We start from the raw sequence: 22,185 nt of genomic DNA on the forward strand, positions 1-22,185 counted from the left end.
GTTAGACATTAACACCGTTGGATGCCGACCGGCTGAGTGGTCTAGAGGTTAATCGTTCGCGGGCGGGACTGATATGTCCTGGGTTCGAACCCTGAGGGGGGGGTCCCGGACGCACACTCCCGAGGAGTCCCACAATAAGACGAAACGGCCATCCAGTGATTCCAGGTTTACCTAATGCTCTAGCTTCAATTGACCCATGAATTCAACCATACAATTACTATAAGATAAACAAATCCCCTTCTGATGATAATGATTTAGTCAATTTGGAGATGATATTTTAGGAGTAACTTCTGTTAGAGAAAAAGTGATAAGTAGGAACCTATGATGAAGAATGCTGGCGACCGACCTATACTCCCCCATGAATGGTGATAGGCGTAAGTAAGCAACTTAATCATGGCTATGTTCTAAGTGATTACTGGTGTCTAGTCTGTAATTTAAACAAAATGATTTTTTTTTGGTGCTTTGTTTTACAACTGTTACTACTGTACGGCCGTTTCGTACAATTGTGGGACTCATCAGCAGAGATTCAAACCTAGGGCCTTCAGTCTCGTGCGTGAGCGCTTAGCGTCTAGACCATTGAGTCGGCATCCAACAGTGTTAATGTCTAACGTCAACCAATCCGCAAAATTGTGCGACCATCTTCCATTATACTGAAGTAGATACCTATCTCTACCCGACACGGATTAGCTCCACTGGTCACGGCTTCTCACCAAAAACTCCAAGAATCCCCTCCAACATCACTCGATTCATTATCTCAATCAAAAATCTAATAATATTCACAACTGTATACTGCGAAAGCATTTTGTGTTTAGATTAACATTTAGTAAACAGTTTTTATCAATTCATTCTAGTATATCAATTCACTAAAATATTTGACTACTGAAAAATTTACTTTTTTGATTTTTATCGAACAGATTTCATCCACCGTAAAGATTTGTGGAATAATTCACTCAAGATGGGCAAGATCTATTCCATCTTATCGAATTCATCTTCTTCATGTATGTACATCTGTGTAGACCATCCTCCACATAACTGTCTATGAGTATGTGTGAGGATGTGTATACATCTCAATGAATAAATGTGGACCCAATAATAACTAATCTGTTGTACAATAAAGAAAAACTATTTGTTCTATGAATGAATTGGAATAAGAAGTTCATCTCATCTATAGAATGATCCAATTATTCATTGACATACATCAAAAGAGGATCATCTTCTATTATTATTAATACATTAGAACTAATTGTATATAACTTATCAATGTATCTTTAGTGTAAATTAGGTATTGCAAATTGATGAAAACCTTTTACAAAAAGCAGAACAATTCAAAAAGAGTATTCACATTGTGTATGTATGTTTACATTAGCAACTAAAGGGAACAAAAACACACACACACACGCACAAAGAAAAAAAGTGTTGCCATACAACATGAATCATTCATAACAGTCATATTCTCTTTTTGTTTGTTTTTTCTTTCATCAGTTGAGAGAGAGAGAGAAAAAAAAAGGAACATCATTGACCATTATATTTCGATGTATGATAAATTACAATTTCGATTTTCGTAATTCATTTATTTACAACAACAAAAAAAGGTGATATAGACATAGTTACAATTCATTGGTTTTGGTGTAATTTTTAAAATAGATTGTAACTATGCCAATATTTAAAATGTCCCCTGACAACAACAAGTTCATTTGTATATAGATAAATGTTTTAAAAATAAAGAAAGAAAAGAACAGAAGAATTCAATAATACAATTTGTTCTATCAACAAAGAGAGATAATGTCTAGTAATGCCATTCAGTAATCCATTATATATTTTGATGGAGTTTTGTTCTCTGAGCTGGATGGTTTGGTTGTGGAGCTCTCATCGTTCTTCTGAACGACATCATCATCAGCACAAACTTCAGATAGAAGTGAAGTGTTCGAATTTCTCCATAGGTGTTTCACAGCTCGTTCTGTGCACCTCACTGCTGATTGGTTCTTGTTGACCTTAAATTCATCATTGTTTACTTCTTTGTTTTGGTTGTGTCTCCCATTGGTGTTTGATTTTTGTTCCTATATTTATGCATGATTTTCCTGATTGGTTGATAAATTGGAATGATTTCAATACGCTTGTTGATTGACCTGAGTGCCAGGCTTCTAAAAATTCTCTGGTGTTTTTGGAATTTCCTCTGTCTAAGATTACCACATTTTTCTAATCGAATGAGTGTCCGCAGTTGTCCACGTGTATTGATACGAGTGAAGAGAAATCATGGCGTTTGACTGCTAATTGATGTTCATGCAGGCGAAGGTGGAGGGGGCGTCCGCTTTGTTCGATGTAGTGTTTGTCGCAGTTGGTACAATTTATTTTGTAGATGATGTTTGATATGTTTTCCTTTGTTATTTCATCCTTTGGTTTGCGTAGGATTGATCCTGTGATATCCATGATATCTCCTCACTCATATCAATACACGTAGACAACTGCGGACACTCATCCGATTACAAAAATATGAAAATCTTAGACAGAGGAAACTCCAAAAACACCAGAGAATTTTCAGAAGCCTTTCAATCAGGTCCATGACCAAATCATCCAGCTCAGAGAACAAAACTCCACCAAAATCATAAACCTGAGCTACAAATCTTCTCCACCATCTCAAAATCCATTATATATATTTGTGTATAAAGCTTGTGATTCTTAAAGACAATATCGAAACAGTTCACAGAGGATGTGATTGTTGTTACAGAATCAGTCGATTCAAATCCCATAGTGGTAGAGGTAATAAGAGTATAAGCAGTAATCGGGAAGATTAGGGTTTGGAGATGTTATTTATAGAGTATAATCCAGTGAAATAAATTTAGAAAGAGGAAAAAAGGGACATGGAGAATTCAAAAGATTAGAATCTGGGAGAACACAAAGAGTGGATGCACCTGCGCCATTGCAAACGATTTTGAGCCATGTCATTCAGGGTCTCTAACCATCGGTTGCTATCATCTCGTGGTCCCCAACCAGGAAGTCTACACCTACCAACATGACTCAGTCCACTTGTCAGTGAATTCATGGACTTGTGCCATGTTTTGGTTTGGCCGCCTCTAGCTTTCTTCCAACCTACTCCTATACCACTGAACATAACACGTCGAGGCAGTCGGTCGTTGGGCATACGTAACACGTGTCCCAGCCATCTCAACTGATAAAGTTTCACTACTTCATCAATTGATTTGCCATCCTTACCTAGTACCCGTTTCCTAACAACTGTGTTACTTACTCGATGGTCCCATGATATGCGAGCAATGTTTCGAAGACATCTATGATCGAATACTAGTAACCTACGAATATCCTCTACTCTTACCGGCCATGTTTCACTGCCATAAAGTAGGACGGAACGAACTGCTGTGTGTGTATATATATATATACCTGTGAACGTAGGCACAAACGAAAAGTAACAATTCCTATCATTATGAATGTTATTGTTATTCTTTACATGGTTATTGAATAATTTATAATTACAGTATATTTATCATAAATTATATAACAGACATACATTTCATCGATGACATAATCAATGCACAAACACACACACACACACCTCACCCCTATATAATATGCAGCACTCAATATATATAAAACCAACCATAGAGTACGTAGCACATTGAATAAAACGAAAGTAAAGAAAAAAAAAGGAGAAACAGTTACTAGTTACCTTCGCATTATCTTTATCGAATAAATTAAACTGATGTCTAAATATCAGAGAAAGAGAGAGAGAGTAAGAAAAATGAATAAAAACATCACTCATGATATACAAATTATAATAATATCCATGAATAAAAAAAAAACGGTCTAGATACAAATTTTTAGCTTAGTTTACAACTTTATTCCCCCCTTTGGATTATCTTATTAATGGAATCAATCGGTTAAACTAAATGGATTATGAAGTTTGTTTAGAAAAACAAAAGAGGGGAAAGGGATGATCAAAATCTACACACATAAATGAGAATCATTATCATTTAAATGAACCACACACACACACAGACACACAAGAAAAAAAACAAAAATAATTATGTAATACATAGTGAATAAAAGAGAAAAGGAGAGGATGTTTAAAAATTTAAACAATTCAAATAACTAGTAGGGTGTATCTGAGTAGGTTCATTCATTTGTATACATCAAAATATGATAGGGTAAGTCAGATTTCAATGTTTACAACTGGTTTTGTTAGAATAGTAATAATCATAATAATAAGAACAGCGACACCAGCAGAAATTATGACGGTGGTCATCATCGTCGAATTTTATAGTTTTCTTTCTTGTTGAGGAAGAAAGAACAAAGAAAAACATCATGTGTTGCGTAACACATTTTTACATGGACACATGTCGATATCAGATGAAATTGTGTAAGGTAATCGATATTCACCTGAAATATAGAATTAGATAAAATGAAAATTATTAGTATAGGGTGTTGGAGACAATTAATTTTTTCATTGAGATCATGAAACGATCATGGATGTGTACTGCTGAGGAGTCCTAAAATAGGAAGAAACGGCCGTCCAGTGCTTCCAGGTTTTTAATGGTGGTCTAACATCAATCGGTTAATGATCTCAATCAAAAAATTAAAATTGTAGTGATATTGAAAAGTTATAAATATAAATAAATATATATATACTACTCGCAAGTAGTTTGGAGGAATTTATAATATAGGGACACGCATATTGAATTGAAGTCAATAGGTTCAATTATAATGGAGAGTAAAACTTTATATATTTTGATACAATCTGATCAATTCTATAATTTCAATAGCTACTATGTGGTTTCAGTTGATTTGTTACATACAGATTGCATATACTTGACATTATTCACAAAAAAACAATCGGTGATTGCAAATACCTGAACTTATTTGTTCTAGTTAGCGGCGGCCTATGCTCCTCCACGAGGGGTAACAGCCGTAAGTTAGTATTGAAAACACTATCATAAATAGACTGAGAAACAGTAAAAATGACATAGTGATAGAGATTAAGACTGATTACCTGGATTTAAGAATATACATCTAAATATTATTCTATAATGGACACAAGTATGACGCAATTATTCAACAACAATGTTTCGTTAATATTATGAATATAACTAGTCAAATGTAGATTACCTATATGAATGTGATAATCCATATACTGTATAGAACAATAGAAAAGATAGTGACGTATGACAGGTTTATTATGATTACAGTTCTGAATTGTATGAATCAATGTCGACATAAAAAGATGCTTCATGGAAGAAACACTGTATGAAATGAGTAGAATGGCAGCAAACACTATTATTTCACTAAGGAATCGATACTATTGATCGCTTGGGAAAGGTAAACAAATAAAGTGATGTTATCTACCGTTGTTTTTCATGTTAATTTATGAAGTATGCTTCATGATATTGATGAAATTCTTTTACCAACTCATTTAGTACGAATATATATTTCATGTATTAGGCTGTGAATTACATCGGTATCGTGTGAGGTAAATGTAATTATTCAAATTGAATTAGTTATAGCAAGGTTTCATACTAAAATTTACTTGTTAAAAGCCGATGAGTTCGATGAACTCTTTAATACTTAATGAATATAAAAATCATTGTATATTTTATAAGGTGCCCTCCAAATGCCATGATACGGCCGAGAGTGAGGAGAATTAGCCATCTCTATAGAAATGCTCTCATATCGCCACTTGCATACAACCACTGCCAGGGAAGTCTTAGTCACTGCCTTCTTTCGGCAAAAGTGTTGTTTACGAAATTGAGAAGACGAAAAGCGAATGTCCCGAGTTTTAACCGTGTTGGTAGATATTGATAGTCCATCGAGGGGAATTGAAAAGCCCTGATCCGAAACCAATGGTTCACATGGGCTGCAGTATCCTGAAGGAATAAATGGAGTATTGTTGGTCACTGGCTACCATGGGACTGCATCTCTTTACGATGATGCTCCACTGCCTTGTGGATCAGACCTTTAGGTCGAAGGCTCCAGGTGTGATCCCCTGAGAAAACCACCTGTTTCAATCTTGTCACCGGGACAGTATTATAATCACACAGTAATGAAGTGACTTGTGTGGCGCATATGTATTTCATACCTCCTTGTTTATGTGTTTAAATAAATAAATTATAAGGTAGTTTTCGTCATTAATTCAAATCAATAATATACAAACATACAATGATGTTTAGATTATTAAAGACACAATAAATGTATTCCATGTATATATAGATATGTACTGGCTGTTGATCAAATAATACAACATTACCACAATTGATACACTATGATAAACAATCTTTCAAGATTAGGACGCATACTGTTTTGGAAGATCTAAAATAAGGATGAAACTATATGTGCTTAATGCTTGGTAGGTTTTGTTGTTGTTGTTGATTTGTTTGTTTATTTAAGCTAATGTCTGGTTACATTTAAAAAAAAGTCATTCGTTTTCATTATATGAAAAAAGAAACTGTTGTTTAACACACTATTGAAAGAGGAGAAAAATAAGGTGTTAACATGAATATGAGACTGTCACCATGATGGATTTAAATGAATCAAATTGAATAAAACATACAATACTACTACTACTACTATCCACAATTTTTGTTAGTAGTATTCACTCTATAATGAAGGTTTCATTGATACAAGAAAAAAATGACACAATTATATATGAGATAATAATTGGATTAGATTAAAGGCACACAATATTGATATCATTGATGTTTCTCTGTTAATATATTGAAAAGAAAACAACAACAACAACAACAACTGAGATTCTACAAATGATGGAACCATTGTGAATAGAAAGCGAGACTATAATGTATAGACGAATAAATCAGGTATAAAATAACAGGTTTCAGATTTTGGCATGAAATTCATTGAATCTTAGCATTGTATAGCTGATGTCAGTTTGTGATGAAAAACCTTATATCTAATTCTTAACCACTACCCATCGACTATAAATCATCATTCTACTAATTCCTCATACTGGCTTATCACACTTATTTGTTCCTAGTCAGTAGGTGAACACTTTCAAAGTCATTCTAGCATCATTCAAAGGTCATCGATAAATTATAGTCTCACCGAAGATAATTTCAACTATAATTTCAAAGGAAATAAGATAGTGACTAAGTCATTTGAGATGTATATACTGTCTTGGGAACAAGAAAACAAAAAAACTGTGTACATGTTGTGTCCTCTTTTCTTTTCTTCTTTCTTCTTTTTCTTTTCAAAACTCTTCAAATAGTAATAAGTAAAAAAAATAGTGCACATTTTGAGAATTGTGAAACATTAACTGTCAAGAATATATAGAAGAAGAGATATACACAGAGACTGAAAGCGAGACGGAAGGAGAGAGAGTGAGTGGAAGTGAGAGAGCGGGAGAGAGAGAGAGAGAGCAAGGAACAAATAGAATGAATAGAAATAAATTTAGATAATTGTACACAATTTAAATTGTCTATTCAAATGAGACGAACACACACACACACACACACGGAGAGAGAGAGAGAGAGCGATTGGGATTCAACGTATAAAAGTAATGAAATAACATAAATATAGGTGATCATTTCCAAAGTGATAATAATAACAAAAAGTGACCAAAGCACATAATATTGATTATTTCCCACCCCCAGGTCCCCCCCCAAAGAAATAAACACACAAATTAATGATGTTATAAAATAGCAGTGAGTAATGAGAAATAAACACACACACATACACACAAATATAGAGAGAGAAAAACAGAATGAAACATTATGAATTAATTTATTGGCTAATTCAATAGTTGATGTTTAACACAATAATATCAGAATTGACAATTCAGGAGTACTAGATAATAGAGAACTTAGTAATACTCATTTGTGACTTCGGTCAAAGAGTTGAATCGAAAATGTCCAGATCTTGAAGAGAACGCTTAGCTACTAATAATCCACATGTCCAACTTGAATTCAATTCGTGATACAGTGTGAAATGATCAACGAATGACTCTAGAGTGATAACTGTTTCACTACTGACATGTTTGAACATCAGTAGTCAAACACAACTATTCATGACTAGAACTTTAAGAACATCATGAATAGAGTCACTAATGTAATTTATTTAAATGGGCAGTTATCAATATTCATGATCAAAGAATAAACATAAAAGTAATTAACAATTAACATCATAATAAATAATTAATATTCAATAGAAAACATACTTTTTAAAAAAATTTGCATTTAATAATGTTACAATTGATTCAGATGAAGTATTATGTTTGGTTTGGTCTGTTTCTTCATCATTATTCAATAATTTAATTTCGATATCTTCTGATATACTACTATTAATAGTAGTAGTAGTAGTAGTAGTAGTAGTATGAGTAGTGGTAGTCGTAGGAGTAGGTATTGTTGTAGATAGTTTGCCATTACTGTTTATGCTGATAGAAGATTCGTTATTATGAGTTGTTACATAAGATACTATTCATTCATATAAATAGATAAGAAACACAACAAAGACAATTATGAAAGTCCTTAGGCATAATATTATGATTAAATTTAATGAAAGAAAGAAATCAAACAGATATTACTTATAAATTCATAGTAGTACAGTGAGTGGCCCGGGATCTGACTCCAATGAGATCGTTTCTGATTGCTATTGAGATATATATATCATTATTCCTCATATAAAATTATAGACTTAGATCGCGTTAGTGAATAACGGAATTAAATAAGTCAACTACGAAGATGGATTTCCCAATACATATATTGTGTATAATCGTTGACCGGAACAGATAATCCGAGAGATGTAACGAAGGAAGCGAAGAAGAGAGCGAAACGAAGCACAATGGAGAAAGCATGTGAGCCAACTCGATTTATTCAAGCGTTGATCAATATTTATGGTCACACAAAAATAAACTACAAATATGTGGTGAGTAGGATAAACTCATATAAAATAGTCAACGTTGATAAGTGAATAATTAAAAAGGTCAAAATGTGACTCAAGAATGGATAAAACTTGGACTGTCGGAAAGCTAGAATAAGGTATATGGATTTAACATGATAACCGACACTATAGTAGTACTTTTAAAAGAATGTAATACAGTTGACAGATCAATAAAGAAATATTATATCAACTTTATACAATTCAACAATTGGGATTGGAAACAAAAAAGGATACTGGTGAATTGTACTGTGAAGCCTTGAGCAATTCATCAGTTCCAGATGGAACTCTGTGTACAAGCAATTTCTCTTTTATTCATGAGTTTAACATTCTTTTTAATTTATTTCTCTATTTCTATAAAATATACATCAATAACAGATTGATAAGCTTAGAACAATGTATCATTAAACTATGACGTCGGGTGATACGAGTTTGAATCTCACAGGGAAAATTGGTTCCCTCGATTGGAGCAATAGCTTAATATCACTGGCTTTGATAGTGAAAGTTTGACCCAAACACAAGTATGCAGATCTGAACATGGTAGAAATAATTCTTAAATTACAGTCACATCTTGAGGACGAATATCAACTTGTACACAATCAATGTCTAGAGGCTTTTCTGTCGACAGATTACTTAATACCATTGAATATGGATTATACTTGAAATCCTGAAGGGAAGTGGGAAAGAGGAAGGCAAAAGAACACACTACGTCGGGGAACGGGAGCAGATATGAAAAGGATGAATAACAACTGGGAAGAGCTGTCAATTGCATGAGAGAAATACGAGATATTACTTTAGAGATAGATGACTAGGGAAAAAATCAGAACAATATGAACGTTTAATTGTTTTAGCTAATCACTCTTAATGTTAACAGATAGAGTTATGAAATACAAATATTGGGTTGGACTCTCAATACCACTTACGTCTGTGGAAACACGCTACCACGAGAAAGGAATGAGTAATACATCCCGAGAAGAGACTATAAACAAGTGGGGATCTAGAAAGATTTCGAGGGAGGTAGCACCAGGAAGTTGAGAAGTACTGGAAAAATATATTTTACAGCCGACCAATTTTAAAAACATTTGTAGTTGGTTAATTTCAACCGAATGATAAAAGATATAGAATAAATCCGCTAGATAATTTATAATCCTACGCAAGTCATACTCACCTTCAGTTAATTTATTTGAATCATTATGCAGCAAAGATGTTGAACTACTAGTGTTAATGATTGATTGTTTACTGGAATGTTGTTGTTTAATTTGAATTGGTGACTTAAGATCTTCTTCATCATCATCGTCATCGTCGTCCTCCTCAATGTTAAAATAACCTCTACTGTGAATATTGTCTTTGCCTTCTTCCAATTCGTCATTCTCATCCTTTTCATCATCTTCATTATCACGACCATTGAAAAAATCATCATCGCTATCAATATTGTTATGAAAATACATTTCTCCTAAAGGTCCAGGAACTCCAATATGGATATCAGGTGTTTTAACTTGATCTTTTTCTTCAGATTGATTATTATTATTATGATCATAAATACTATTACTATTATCATTATGTTCAGATTCTTCATCTGGATCTAACCATGAATCCATAAAATTCTGTAAAATAGTTTGTCGATGCAGATTAACTATTGTAGATGCTGGTATCACTGGATGATAAGCAAGATATTCATGATTATTTTTACCATATTCATCATGTTTATCATTGTCAATATCATCTAAGAAATAAGATGATGATTTTCCATTTAGATCTAATAATTTGTTTTGCATTAAATTTGATGATGTAACAGGTGCCAGAACAAATGGGACACTTTGTTGATAAGGATAAATGATAAAATGAGAACAAAATGAAGAACTGAATGATTTGATTTAATTAATTTTAAAGAATTGTTTAGAGTATACAGTGGAATACGTTCTAATAATTTTGATCGTTCATATTTTTTCGTGAATATCCAACTAACCAGTGGAAACAGTCAGTCAGTCAGTTACAAAGTAAGACCAGGGCACAACCTCATCAACTGATTTACCATCATTTCCTGCGCATCAAACCTGAATATTATTTACCCGATGATTCCAGCAGATGCGAGCAATATTTCGAAGGCATTTGTGGTCAAATATTAGTAGCTCATGAGTATCTTCTACTCTTAATGGTCACGTTTCGCAGCTGTAAAGGAGAACAGAACGAATTGCCGCGCAATATACTCGTCCCTTAATTGATAGACAAATATTTCGCCTCCGCCATAGGTGATGTAAGTTGGCAAAAGGCAAACGAGTTTTTCGAATCCGTGCTGAGAATTTGTCAGACACCACGAGTGGAAACTCTCATTTACAGCTTCACTGTTACGATCCAAAGTGGTTGGAGCGTAGATATCAGTGACTTTTCGAAAAACTACTATATTACAACACAATTTTCATAATAAAAATCGAGTACATGCATTTAGATGTGACAGTGTAATATGAAGATCTAATTACGTGGCTATTCAACATAAACTGTAATGATTTTTACAAGGTCATGTAGTCATGTAGTAGTCCAGCCATGAATTGTTAACCTTACATTTCTATGGGTCATACAAGTGTGTAGCTTGACATTATACAAAATGAAGCACACAGAAAAAATGATTCTTCATTACAGAAGTCATTGTGGATTAATGGATTCATGAATAGAGGATCCTAAAGTGATCATGAGTAAATCGATCCTATCAAACCAACTACTTCTTCAGTTTTCCTTCAATAATACAGCAGGCTTGCACCGACGTTTTTGGGGAGCTGTGCTTGTAATATCATATTACCTGACATGACAGACGCCATAGAAGCCACGCACGAACCGGCGATCAAATGAGCAACAAATCTTATACCTCCTTCCACCGATCAATGATGGCTACCACTAGAGTTCAAACAGTGTCACGACTATCCTGGATTTCAAAAGCCGTTGTCTCCGAAGGATTGCTGAAAACCGATGGTAATAACACGTTATAAATGCATGCATTCAGCAAAGTGTGCTCGAGCACAATTCAATCGGTGTCAACTATCTTCGGTGACTTGGACATGTCCTACGAATGTCATCCTAGCAAATTCCACACTGTGCATTATTTGCCTACTCAGAGACTGGTTTAGAGCATGTATTTTTTGGTGCTATATTGTACTAATATATATGAGTGTAAACAAGTAATATTCATTATGGAGATAACAATATTTTGAAATCAATACTATGGCCTTATGTTACGTAACGAACAAAAATGAAAAAGGTTAGAAAATAACAGTGGAAGTTAACTTACTCAGAATGATTAAGATTTTCAATGGCAGATTGAGATGTCTAGAAAAAAAAGAAGGAAAGGAACGATGAAATCTATCGGAGAAACAGTTCCAGAATAAATAAAGTTATGAGAAACGGAAAATATATAGAATGTGATCAATACAAAATCGATCAGTACTAACGACTAAACAAACGGTCACTGTTACAACTGTGATACTACAGTTATATGCAAAGACGGATAGTGGATAGCAGTGGAATCCAGGACATGCGTTTCGTCCTATTTGAGACTCGTCAGCTGGACGTACATGCACCTCAGAGTTGATGTACCCTATAGGGCTCGAACTAAGTACCGTTCGCATGAAACGCCATCACTCTATCCACTTACCTACTGAGTCCTGATAGCCACCTGATTGTGTAATGGGCTGAATTTTAAATCCACGAGTCGAGAATAGGATGAAATGCGTATCCTGGATTCCACCGCTAGCCATTATCTATGTTTGCATATGATGCTTGTGAATTAAGGCTATATCGAGGTTATACGCACAGTATGCATATATGTCAATAAGAAACTGATCAATTCCAGTCTTAAACCTCAATGGGAAGATTAAAACAAAGAATACCAAATGAATGTGATACTAAAAGTTCAAAATATTATGAATAGACGACTGGAGGGATTTCTTGCTATGAAATAGTAAATTATATACTATAAGATAGAGGAGTGTTAAGAAACATTATTGCACAACTAAACAGTGTGACTTTGAGTTGAATTTGAAACGTATACTATACAAATGAATTAGAAAAAGAAAAGAAGGACTTCTGTTTACCTCAGCAACTTCTACAGAGTTGATCCCATCGAGATCTTTGACAAAATCTGACCATAGTTTTTGAGTGTTCGGATGTAAATCTATAAAAAAGAAAGTAATTTTAGAAAATTATTAAACATTTTCCCTGTAAAGAAAATAAAAACTAAAGTGATAAGTGTAGTGATTACGAGAGACATCGGGTTCTCTTATGCTCTCTACACAAAACCTCGAGGAAATTATATTCATTTAAAATTAATTGTAACACTTAGAGAGAAATCAATCTGATTGATCCAATAAAGTTCACGAAGATCGAAAGGTTGCACTTTGAAACGTTTGTATATGTTAGACAAATATAACGAATCTACAAAGACAAAATAAGAATGTAAAATATAGAGTGTTATCAATCAGTCAGTCATACGTCAACTACATCCTGGTATATCTATACACTTCGATTCAAATTCATATCAAAACATTCAGATGAGAATATCATGACGAATAGTAGTCTTTAACGTTTTTATAACCTAATCACATACCACTCAATATTGTGTGTCTAGATGTGATATGACATAACACTACAATGCAAATAACTTCAAACAAAAGATCCTTGACTAAAATGGCAATATGGTATATGGGTGAGATTATAATTTATGGAAGATCTTTGAGCGAAGCTAAAGTGACCTTGAGAATATCCACATACTAACTAGGACTAAATGAGGATTATAAACTATGGTCAAGAACTAGAATTAAGATTTACTGTTGATGGTTAAGGGTTAAGAATTAGATTTATGGTTTTCATCCCATCAGCTAAAATGCTTAAAGCGTTCATTAACTAAATGGATGAATGAATTTCGCCTTTTATCTTCTATCTGATCGGTACATCCATAAATTACATTCTCGCCGATATATGTTATTACTGCCCGTTTAACATGCAATAGTAGATAGAATACAAATAGATTGAAACTCAAATATGTATACAACAAAGATATTACCTATTGAGTTATCTTAATAGGTATAACATCTTTATAGTTGAAGTCTATTTAGTAATTATCATCAACGATTTAAACAGCGACAAGTAACAATAAATACACTTTCAACGATAGCCTAAGGGAACTGCCCCTAAGATGCACTCTGAATGTACATTTTGTCTTCAACAATACTTACTATAGACAAATAGACGGGATAGCCATGGGCTCGCCTCTAGGCCCGACTTTAGCTGACCTCTTCCTAGCAAAGCTAGAAAATGGACTTTTTTTAATATCCCCAAATCAGTAGAAAATTGTATTTCTGATGTTTCGTAACTAAATATAAGATGTTTCTTCAGAGTAAATAAATGACCGAAATAATAAAAAAAAATTAACACAAGTTTAAATTGTAATAATGAAATGTCAGAAATACAATTTTCTATTTAAATTTACATTGAGACGTACTTACATGTAACAGTCTTGAAAAAATTCAACACAGCAATGAAGAAGTTACTTTAAGGGTATAGAACCTAATTTGAACTTGTTAATGCCTCTTATTTATTGATTATAGCCGCACATTGTACTTCAAGTGAGAATATAAGTTTTAAATTGATTGATATCTTTCTATGTGTAACACATACACACACATACTATTCCTTTAACTCTGAATTTACATAAAAGTTCTTATTCGGTGAATGAATCTTGTGATCGTAATACATCATTAAAGAAACATCGATATCAATGGTTTGAAAAGTTAATAGAAAATTCATAGAGTATTTAAAAAGGTCAGATATATTGGTTGATAATTCTCTATATAGTATACATATATAGATTTATGTCAATAGTTGAAATTATCAGTCAATTGAAGCTAGACCACCATGGAAGCACTGGACGGCCGTTTCGTCTTATTGTGGGACTCCTCAGCAGTGAGCATCCACAATCCCGCCCCTCAAGAAATTTGAACCCAGGACCCATCGGTCTTGCGCGCGAGCGCTTAACCACTAAACCATGGTGTTAATGTCTAGCTTCAACTAATCCAGGATAGATCTATGTAACATAACTATACAGAAGGTGTAATATCTGAAATGCAAATGTGTATTCCTCATTAGAGTAAAAGGTAAAATTAGAAAGTATATTGATGAAGTTACTAATTTTTAATCAAAGTAGTTGATATTCATGCATAGCAGCAGTCATATATTAACAAATTACCTTGAATGAGAGATTTTAAAAACTTTCCATACGGACCATTCATTGCTGCTACGATTAGGTTACCAATTTGCCAGATATGTCCTGAATAACCTGATTTTACAGGGTGTTTCGATAATCGAACTAAGCAGTTCGGTGAATCCTCATCATTCGGACTAAAGGGAATAATGATTACGAAAAACTATATATAATCAACATGTATAACAATTAATCAAAACAAAATGATTATATCCTGGATTATGAGGGTCTTAAGTGCTGTTAGAGGTATGAGGGCGGTTATCACTTCCCAGGTGCCCACACCGTGGAAGGGTTGTTCTGGAGGTACCTGAAAAGGAAATTGGATTAGAGGTGGTCTTAGTGACCTGGGAGCGTGACAGCAGTGCCCAAGGGACAACTGCTTGAGGTCGGTCACACACGACCTTTTTAAGGGTAATTTTTGTATTAGCTCCGTACTTTTTGGGACCTTACCGCCGGAGACGGATATCCGTGGGATAAGGCGAGGTGTGCATTTTTAGGGTTGACTTTTTCTAGCCCCAGCCCTCTTTGTGGGAAGGCAACATCGCTGTCATGCTGGTTGTCTGAAGGAAACACCTTACTGCTGTCACACCTCTGTACAATCAGCAGTACGACTTCGCCTTCGGACCTCGGGTTTGTTGCTTTTAGTCTTACCGCTCTTCAACCGACCTGTCTGACATGGTAGGACCTTGAGGAACGGTTGTTCCAGCCAGTATAGCTCGGTTGCTTCATCACGATAGGCAAGCCCGACCACCACGTCAAGGTAGCAACAGCGCATGATAATTATCAGTATAGAGTTGTGGTCGCGCAATATCGTGGATTGGTTGAATTTAAACATTAACACCGGTGAATAATTGTAGTGTTGGTTATTATGTTAAGCCTAAATACCTTATTCTAGCTTTCGCACAGTCCAATATATTCGTTCTACTCAAGTCATATTTTGACCTTCTTAATTATTCGCTTATCAATCTAGACTGTTTTTATATGAGCGTATATGTATGTGCCCTTTTGTCTCATTCATCACATGTCTGTAGTCTAATTTTGTGTGACTGACAATATTGATTAACGCTTGATTAAATGGAGTTGGCTAACGAGCCTACTCCACTGCGCGTCATTTTGCTTCACTCTCTTCTATTCGCTTCTCCGATATTTTGTCTGGATCAAAGATTGTATGAAATACATTTATTCGGAATTCATTCTCACCCCACCCCTCCTTGTGAGAAGGCAGCATCGCTGTCAAGCTGTCACACCTCTGTACAGTCAACAGTACGACTTCGCCTTCGGACCTTGGGTTTGTTGCTTTCAGTCTTACCTCTCTTTAACCGACCTGTCTGACATGGTACGACCTTGAGGAACGGTTGTTCCAGCCAGTATAGCTCGGTTGCTTCATCACGATAGGCAAGCCCGACCACCACGTCAAGGTGGCAACAACGGTCAGGATATCCTGGACCCAAGACATACATTTCAAATTATCTAGAACTCTTTCTTAGTTCACAATACATACACTGAGAATTGAAAAAAATATCATTATCCTTTATGAAAAATGTCCACGCGAGTGAAAACCTAAATATCACATATAAGCACATCTGTGGTGTATGCTGCTTATACTGACAGACATAAGTATTATGTTACAAAAATCGAAAGTGGATTACCTGCCACCAGAAGATTAAATTAAAGAGAACAAGAACCAGATTCGAACATGATGATTATTGTATTTAAGGTGATCAATGTTAGTCGGCTATTTGAGAAAACAGTAAAATTTTATTATGGTAAATACTATTCAAAATGGTATTTTAATTACACTATTGTTACAGTTCCTTGTTCTGATTTGTGTCAGGTTGAGTGAAGTGCCATAGTCAAAGAGTATTAAATAAGAAAGCATTTAAATAATTACAAGATTTAATCCACTAATAGCCAAGAGTGATATCAAGGTGTCAGTCTGTTAAAAAAAGACTGGTAAAATGTAGTCCTGAATTTTAACAATCAGAAAATATAAGCCGTATGATAATCAATTAAAGGAGCTCATATAAGAAAAATACAAACATCCTAATTCATTATATCAGTATACAGATTCGAATGATGGTGTAAATGAATTTGTAGAACAAATGCGGCTGAGGGTGTGGAGAATCAGCTCTCACTCTCGAAATGCTCTCACAGCCACTACCATGGAAGTCCTGCTCAATGCGTTCTCGTGACCGGTGCGTTATTCACGAAATTGAGGAAGGCGAGAAGCCAATATCCAGCGCTTTGATCGGGTTAGTGGACACGAAGAGTCCATCTAGGGGAGTTTGAAAACCCTGATTCCAAACCAAAGGTGTACAAGGGCTCCAGGATACTAATGGTCAGTCAGTCAGTCAGTAACAACGTAGAACTTCGTACGTACGTACATCAGTTCGAGTTGCCACACCACCTTAACACAGAGATGCAGTTGCCGATTCAAATCCCATAGTGGTAGAGGTAGCAAGAGTATAAGCAGTAATCGGGAAGATTAGGGTTTGGAGATGTTATTTAAAGAGTATAATCCAGTGAAAGAAATTTGGAAAGAGGAAAAAAAGGACATGAAGAATTCAGAAGATTAGAATTTGAGAGAACACAGAGAGTGGATGCACCTGCGCCATTGCAAACGATTTTGAGCCATGTCATTCAGGGTCTCTAACCATCGGTTGCTATCATCTCGCGGTCCCCAACCAGGTAGTCTACACCTACCAACATGACTCAGTTCACTTGTCAGTGACTTCATGGACTTGTGCCATGTTTTGGTTTGGCCACCCCTAGCTTTCTTCCAACCTACTCCTATACCACTGAACATCGCACGTCGAGGCAGTCGGTCGTTGGGCATACGTAACACGTGTCTCAGCCATCTCAATTGATGAAGTTTCACTACGTCATCAATTGATTTTCCATCCTTACCTAGTACCCGTTTTCTAACAACTGTGTTACTTAATCGATGGTCCCATGATATACGAGCAATGTTTCGAAGACACCTATGATCAAATACTAGTAGCCTACGGATATCCTCTACTCTTACCGGCCATGTTTCACTGCCATAAAGTAGGACGGAACAAAATGCTGCGCAGTAAACACGTCCTTTGGTTGATAGACGGATATCTCGCCTACGCCATAAATGACGCAAGTTGGCAAAAGCTAGTAGAGCCTTCTGTATCCGTGCTGAGATTTCGTCACACACCAGACCACGAGGGCTGATCAGACTTCCAAGATAAGTGAAGCGGTCGACACACTCAACTACTTAACTCCCTATCACTAGTTCGGGTGTCGATGTAACCCAATCCTGAAGCAACATTTTGCATTTCGAGGGAGAGAATCTCATCCCGAACATGCTTGCATTGTTGCTTAGAGTGGTCAGAAGACTCTGCATTTTGTCAGCGTCTTCACCAAATAAAACTATGTCATCTGCATATTCTAAGTCAACAAGTGAACCTCCCGGTAGAAGTTCAACCCCTGGAAATCTAGATGAGGAAAGTGTTATCTCTAGAAGTACGTCCACGACAAAGTTGAACAAGAATGGGGAGAGTGGACAACCCTGACGAACACCACTTGAGGTAATCAATTCTGATGACAGTTCGCCATAAGGTCTCACTCGACCAGTTGTGTTCGAGTAGAGAGCCTGTATAAGGTTAATGTACTGCTTTGGTACTCCTTTCAGTGACAAACACTGTCATAGAACCTCACGATCAACAGAGTCGAATGCCGCCTTAAGGTCGAGAAATACTACCATTGTGGGTCGTCTGAATGTGTGTCTGTGTTCTAGAACCTGACGTAGTGTGAATATCTGATCTATACAACCACGTCCAGGTCGAAAACCAGCCTGATTTTCTCCAGTCTGTTCTTCACGAGCTTTGATTAGGCGTCGAAGTATTATTGAAGCTAATATTTTAGACACTATATTAGTCAAACTGATTCCTCTGTGATTGTCACAAGAGGACTTTTGTCCTTTCTTATAGACTGGCACAATCAGTGATTGAGACCAGTCAGATGGGATTACGTCCAGTTCCCAAATTCTACCTAAGACCTCGGTTAATCTCATTGCTAATACTGGTCCACCATCCTTAAAAATCTCAGGAGTAAACCTGTCAGGGCCTGCTGCTCTCCCTCGTTTCAGATTTCCTATGGCTTTTTCAACTTCGTAAAAAGTCGGAGGACCTATATTAACTTGCCATTCAGGTTGACTAGAGATCGTGGGAAACCGAAGTGTGGCTGAAGGCCAGTTGAACTGATCCCTAAAGTGTTCTGCCCATCGATCCAATCTCCTGGATTGAGAATGAATAATATGTCCATCTTTCTCTGAGATTGTTTCGCTAACGGTCGGGTTCCTAATTCCGGTTTCCTTAACGAGTCTGAACAATTGTCTGCTATTACCTATTGCCGCTGCCTTTTCCATCTCTCTTGCTTTCGCCACCCACCACTGTTCGCTATCATTGCGTAGGCTTCTGGTCAGCTTGCGCTTAAGCTGACTCCGCTCTTCATTATGTTCAGAGCCAGGTGGAATGAGTTTCCGAGCATCTATCAGTGCGATAGATGCTGCTGAGATCCAGTGTTGCTCCCTAACCTTCTGGTTTACCTTACTAGCAGATATCACTGCTGTTTCCACAGCTTTTCGGATATCATTCCATGCTGCATCGGGGTGGGCATCACATACATGGCTGCCTAACTGTTTTCCTAGTTGTTCCTGAAACATACTCTTAGCTTGACTATCATTAAGTAGGCCCCGAAGAGGTTTTCTTGCAGCGTCTTTCCTACGTCCAGTTAGACGCAAGCAAATACGCGCTCGCACTAGAGCATGATCTGAATCTAGGCATGTGCTCCAGAATGAGCGACAGTCTTCTATCGAGCCTCTCCATCGGTGGCTGATAGCGATGTGATCTATTTGGGTCCAACGTTGGGACGAATTAGGGGGTCTCCATGTAAAAAGATGTTTTTCCTTATGTTTAAAGTTAGTATTTGCAAGAAACAGGCGGTTATCTGAGCAAAACTGCAACAGACGGTCGCCATTATCTGTTTTTTGAGCTACGACACCATAAGATCCACCTAGGTGTCTTTCCCTATCGCTTAGTTTACCTACTTGAGCATTAAAGTCACCAGCCACTAATACTACATCCGAGCGCCTAGCTTTTCGGAGAAGGTCCGAAAGCTTTCTGTAAAACTCATCTTTTACATCATCTGAGCTGCAGTCAGTGGGAGAATAGGCAGAGACGACGAAGAGGCAACGACGAGTGTCCCTATCTTTCCGGATTCTTACTGTTCCGTTCAGTCGGACAGCGCACAAACGACTGTCTACTGGGATCCACTCTAAGAGAGCTAGTTCTGCCCTAGGACTCAATGCTATACCTACGCCGGCGAGGCCGCGGGAAGCAGAATCAGGGCTCCCAGATACACGAAGTGTAAATCGAGTCGGTTCTTTATTTTGGCATGGTGAGGTCAAATGAATGACGCTACTTGGATCCTCTATGCGCGTTTCGGAGACGCAGCACACATCGATGGCGCGAGATTCTAAAGTCCTAGCTAAGGAAGCCTGCTGTCCTATTTGGCACAGTGTTCGTACGTTAAAAGCTCCTACGTGTAGTTTAGAGCGTGGTTTCAGGAGACCAGGAATGGCGTTCCACGTACTCGAATCGTTTGCCCTAGCGGTGCGAGGTGATAAAGAGACGTGGGGAGGGTTAGTCGGGGAGATAAGAGAAGTATTAGAAGGTGTAGGAAAGATTTGAATGTGACCACCTTGGTCTCTTGTGCTGTTACGGGTATGAGGGCTGATATCACTTCCCGGCTGCCCACACCGTGGAAGGGTATTTCTTGAGGAACCTGAAAAGGAAATTGGATTAGTGTTGGTCTTGACGACCTGGGAGTGTGACCGCAGAGCCCAAGGGACAACTGCTTGAGGCCGGTCGCGCACGGCCTTTTTGTGGAAGATTTTTGACGTGTTAGCTCCGTTCTTCGAAGGGCCTTACCGCCGGAGACGGAAATCCGTGAGGTAAGGTGAGGTGTGACATTTTTAGGGTCGACCTTTTCTAACCCCTTCCATCCTTGTGGGAAGGCGACATCGCTTCAGATGCTGGTTGTCCGAGGGAAACACCTTACTGCAGTAACACCCCTCTACAGTCAACAGTACGACTTCGCCCTCAGACCTTGAGTTGCTGCTTTTAGTCTTACCGTTCTCCAATGGACCTGCCTGGCATGGTAGAACCTGCAGGAACATATGTTCCAGCCAATATAGCTCGGTTGGGTCATCACGATAGGCAAGCCCGACCACCGCGTCAAGGTAGCAGCTTCGATCGGGGGATACTAATGGAACAAACGGCGTATGAATCCATCGTTGGTCACTGGCCACCATGGGACTGTTTTTCCTTACATTGCTCCACTGCATTGTGGATCAGACCTTTAGGTTGAATGCTCTGGGTATGGCCTTCCAAGAGAACCACCTGTTTCGGTTTGAGCACCCGGGTAGTATCTCAGCCCTTACATTAAATCGAATGGTTTATGTGGTGCATATCTATTTGGTGTATCCTTGTACCGATGTTTATATATATATATATATATATATATATATATATATATATATATATATATGTATATATATATATATATATATACGGAATGACATAGATTTAGGGTAATTATCTTAATTTGAATTGTATTAATGTGAGGAAAGCTCCTGGTGAACTTAAAGAAGCTCAGAAGAAGCTGAAGACATTTCATTTAATTATCATTTGAAAGAACATTCTATAATCTCGATGTGTAGATTCCGGATTGAAATATGCTAAACACCACTGCAAGCGAATTGGATGACTGTAATAAAGATTTCGTTTTCAAGTGTTCGAGTGCTCAAGTTGTATAACAATTAACTCATATTTATTCGTAACATGTACAATATTAGTTTGTAATAGAAAGAAAAGAATACTAAAGTTTCAATCACAAAAGGTGAACCGCATAATGGACAAAACATAATGTTCTAATGAATTAATAACTCTATAGTTAGGTATTTACAAAAGATAACACTTTCACGAGTATATGTTTTTTTCTTAAAATTAGCGAAA

At 36.6% G+C, this 22,185-nt stretch overlaps 2 protein-coding genes across 4 annotated transcripts in view; one reads left to right on the top strand and one right to left on the bottom strand.

The window, feature by feature from the left end:
• Positions 1–1,918, top strand: part of MS3_00008268 (uncharacterized protein) — a gene marked incomplete at its 5' end in the record, with an annotated part of 40,664 nt that extends 38,746 nt beyond the window's left edge. For both annotated transcript variants that reach the window (XM_051216626.1, XM_012943654.3), the window contains one exon: positions 915–1,918. In XM_051216626.1, coding sequence (XP_051065216.1) covers positions 915–930 — 16 coding nt within the window. In that variant the 3' untranslated portion in view covers positions 931–1,918. The remainder of the gene's footprint in view (positions 1–914) is intronic.
• Positions 1,919–3,403: 1,485 nt separating this feature from the next.
• MS3_00008269 (uncharacterized protein) overlaps positions 3,404–22,185 on the bottom strand; it is a 69,468-nt gene continuing 50,686 nt past the window's right edge. Inside the window, exons 13-18 of one of the 2 annotated variants that reach the window (XM_051216627.1) lie at positions 15,125–15,276; positions 12,975–13,054; positions 12,173–12,210; positions 10,061–10,707; positions 8,174–8,429; positions 3,404–4,389 (exon numbers count right to left, since the gene is read on the bottom strand). In XM_051216627.1, the coding sequence (XP_051065217.1) occupies positions 4,386–4,389; positions 8,174–8,429; positions 10,061–10,707; positions 12,173–12,210; positions 12,975–13,054; positions 15,125–15,276 (1,177 nt within the window). In that variant the 3' untranslated portion in view covers positions 3,404–4,385. Of the gene's footprint in view, positions 4,390–5,509; positions 7,436–8,173; positions 8,430–10,060; positions 10,708–12,172; positions 12,211–12,974; positions 13,055–15,124; positions 17,610–22,185 lie in introns of those variants that run through there. The other variant, XM_051216628.1, reaches the window with a different exon arrangement.

The sequence above is a fragment of the Schistosoma haematobium genome, chromosome 6 (genome assembly GCF_000699445.3).
Source record: "Schistosoma haematobium chromosome 6, whole genome shotgun sequence".
NCBI lineage: Eukaryota > Metazoa > Platyhelminthes > Trematoda > Strigeidida > Schistosomatidae > Schistosoma > Schistosoma haematobium.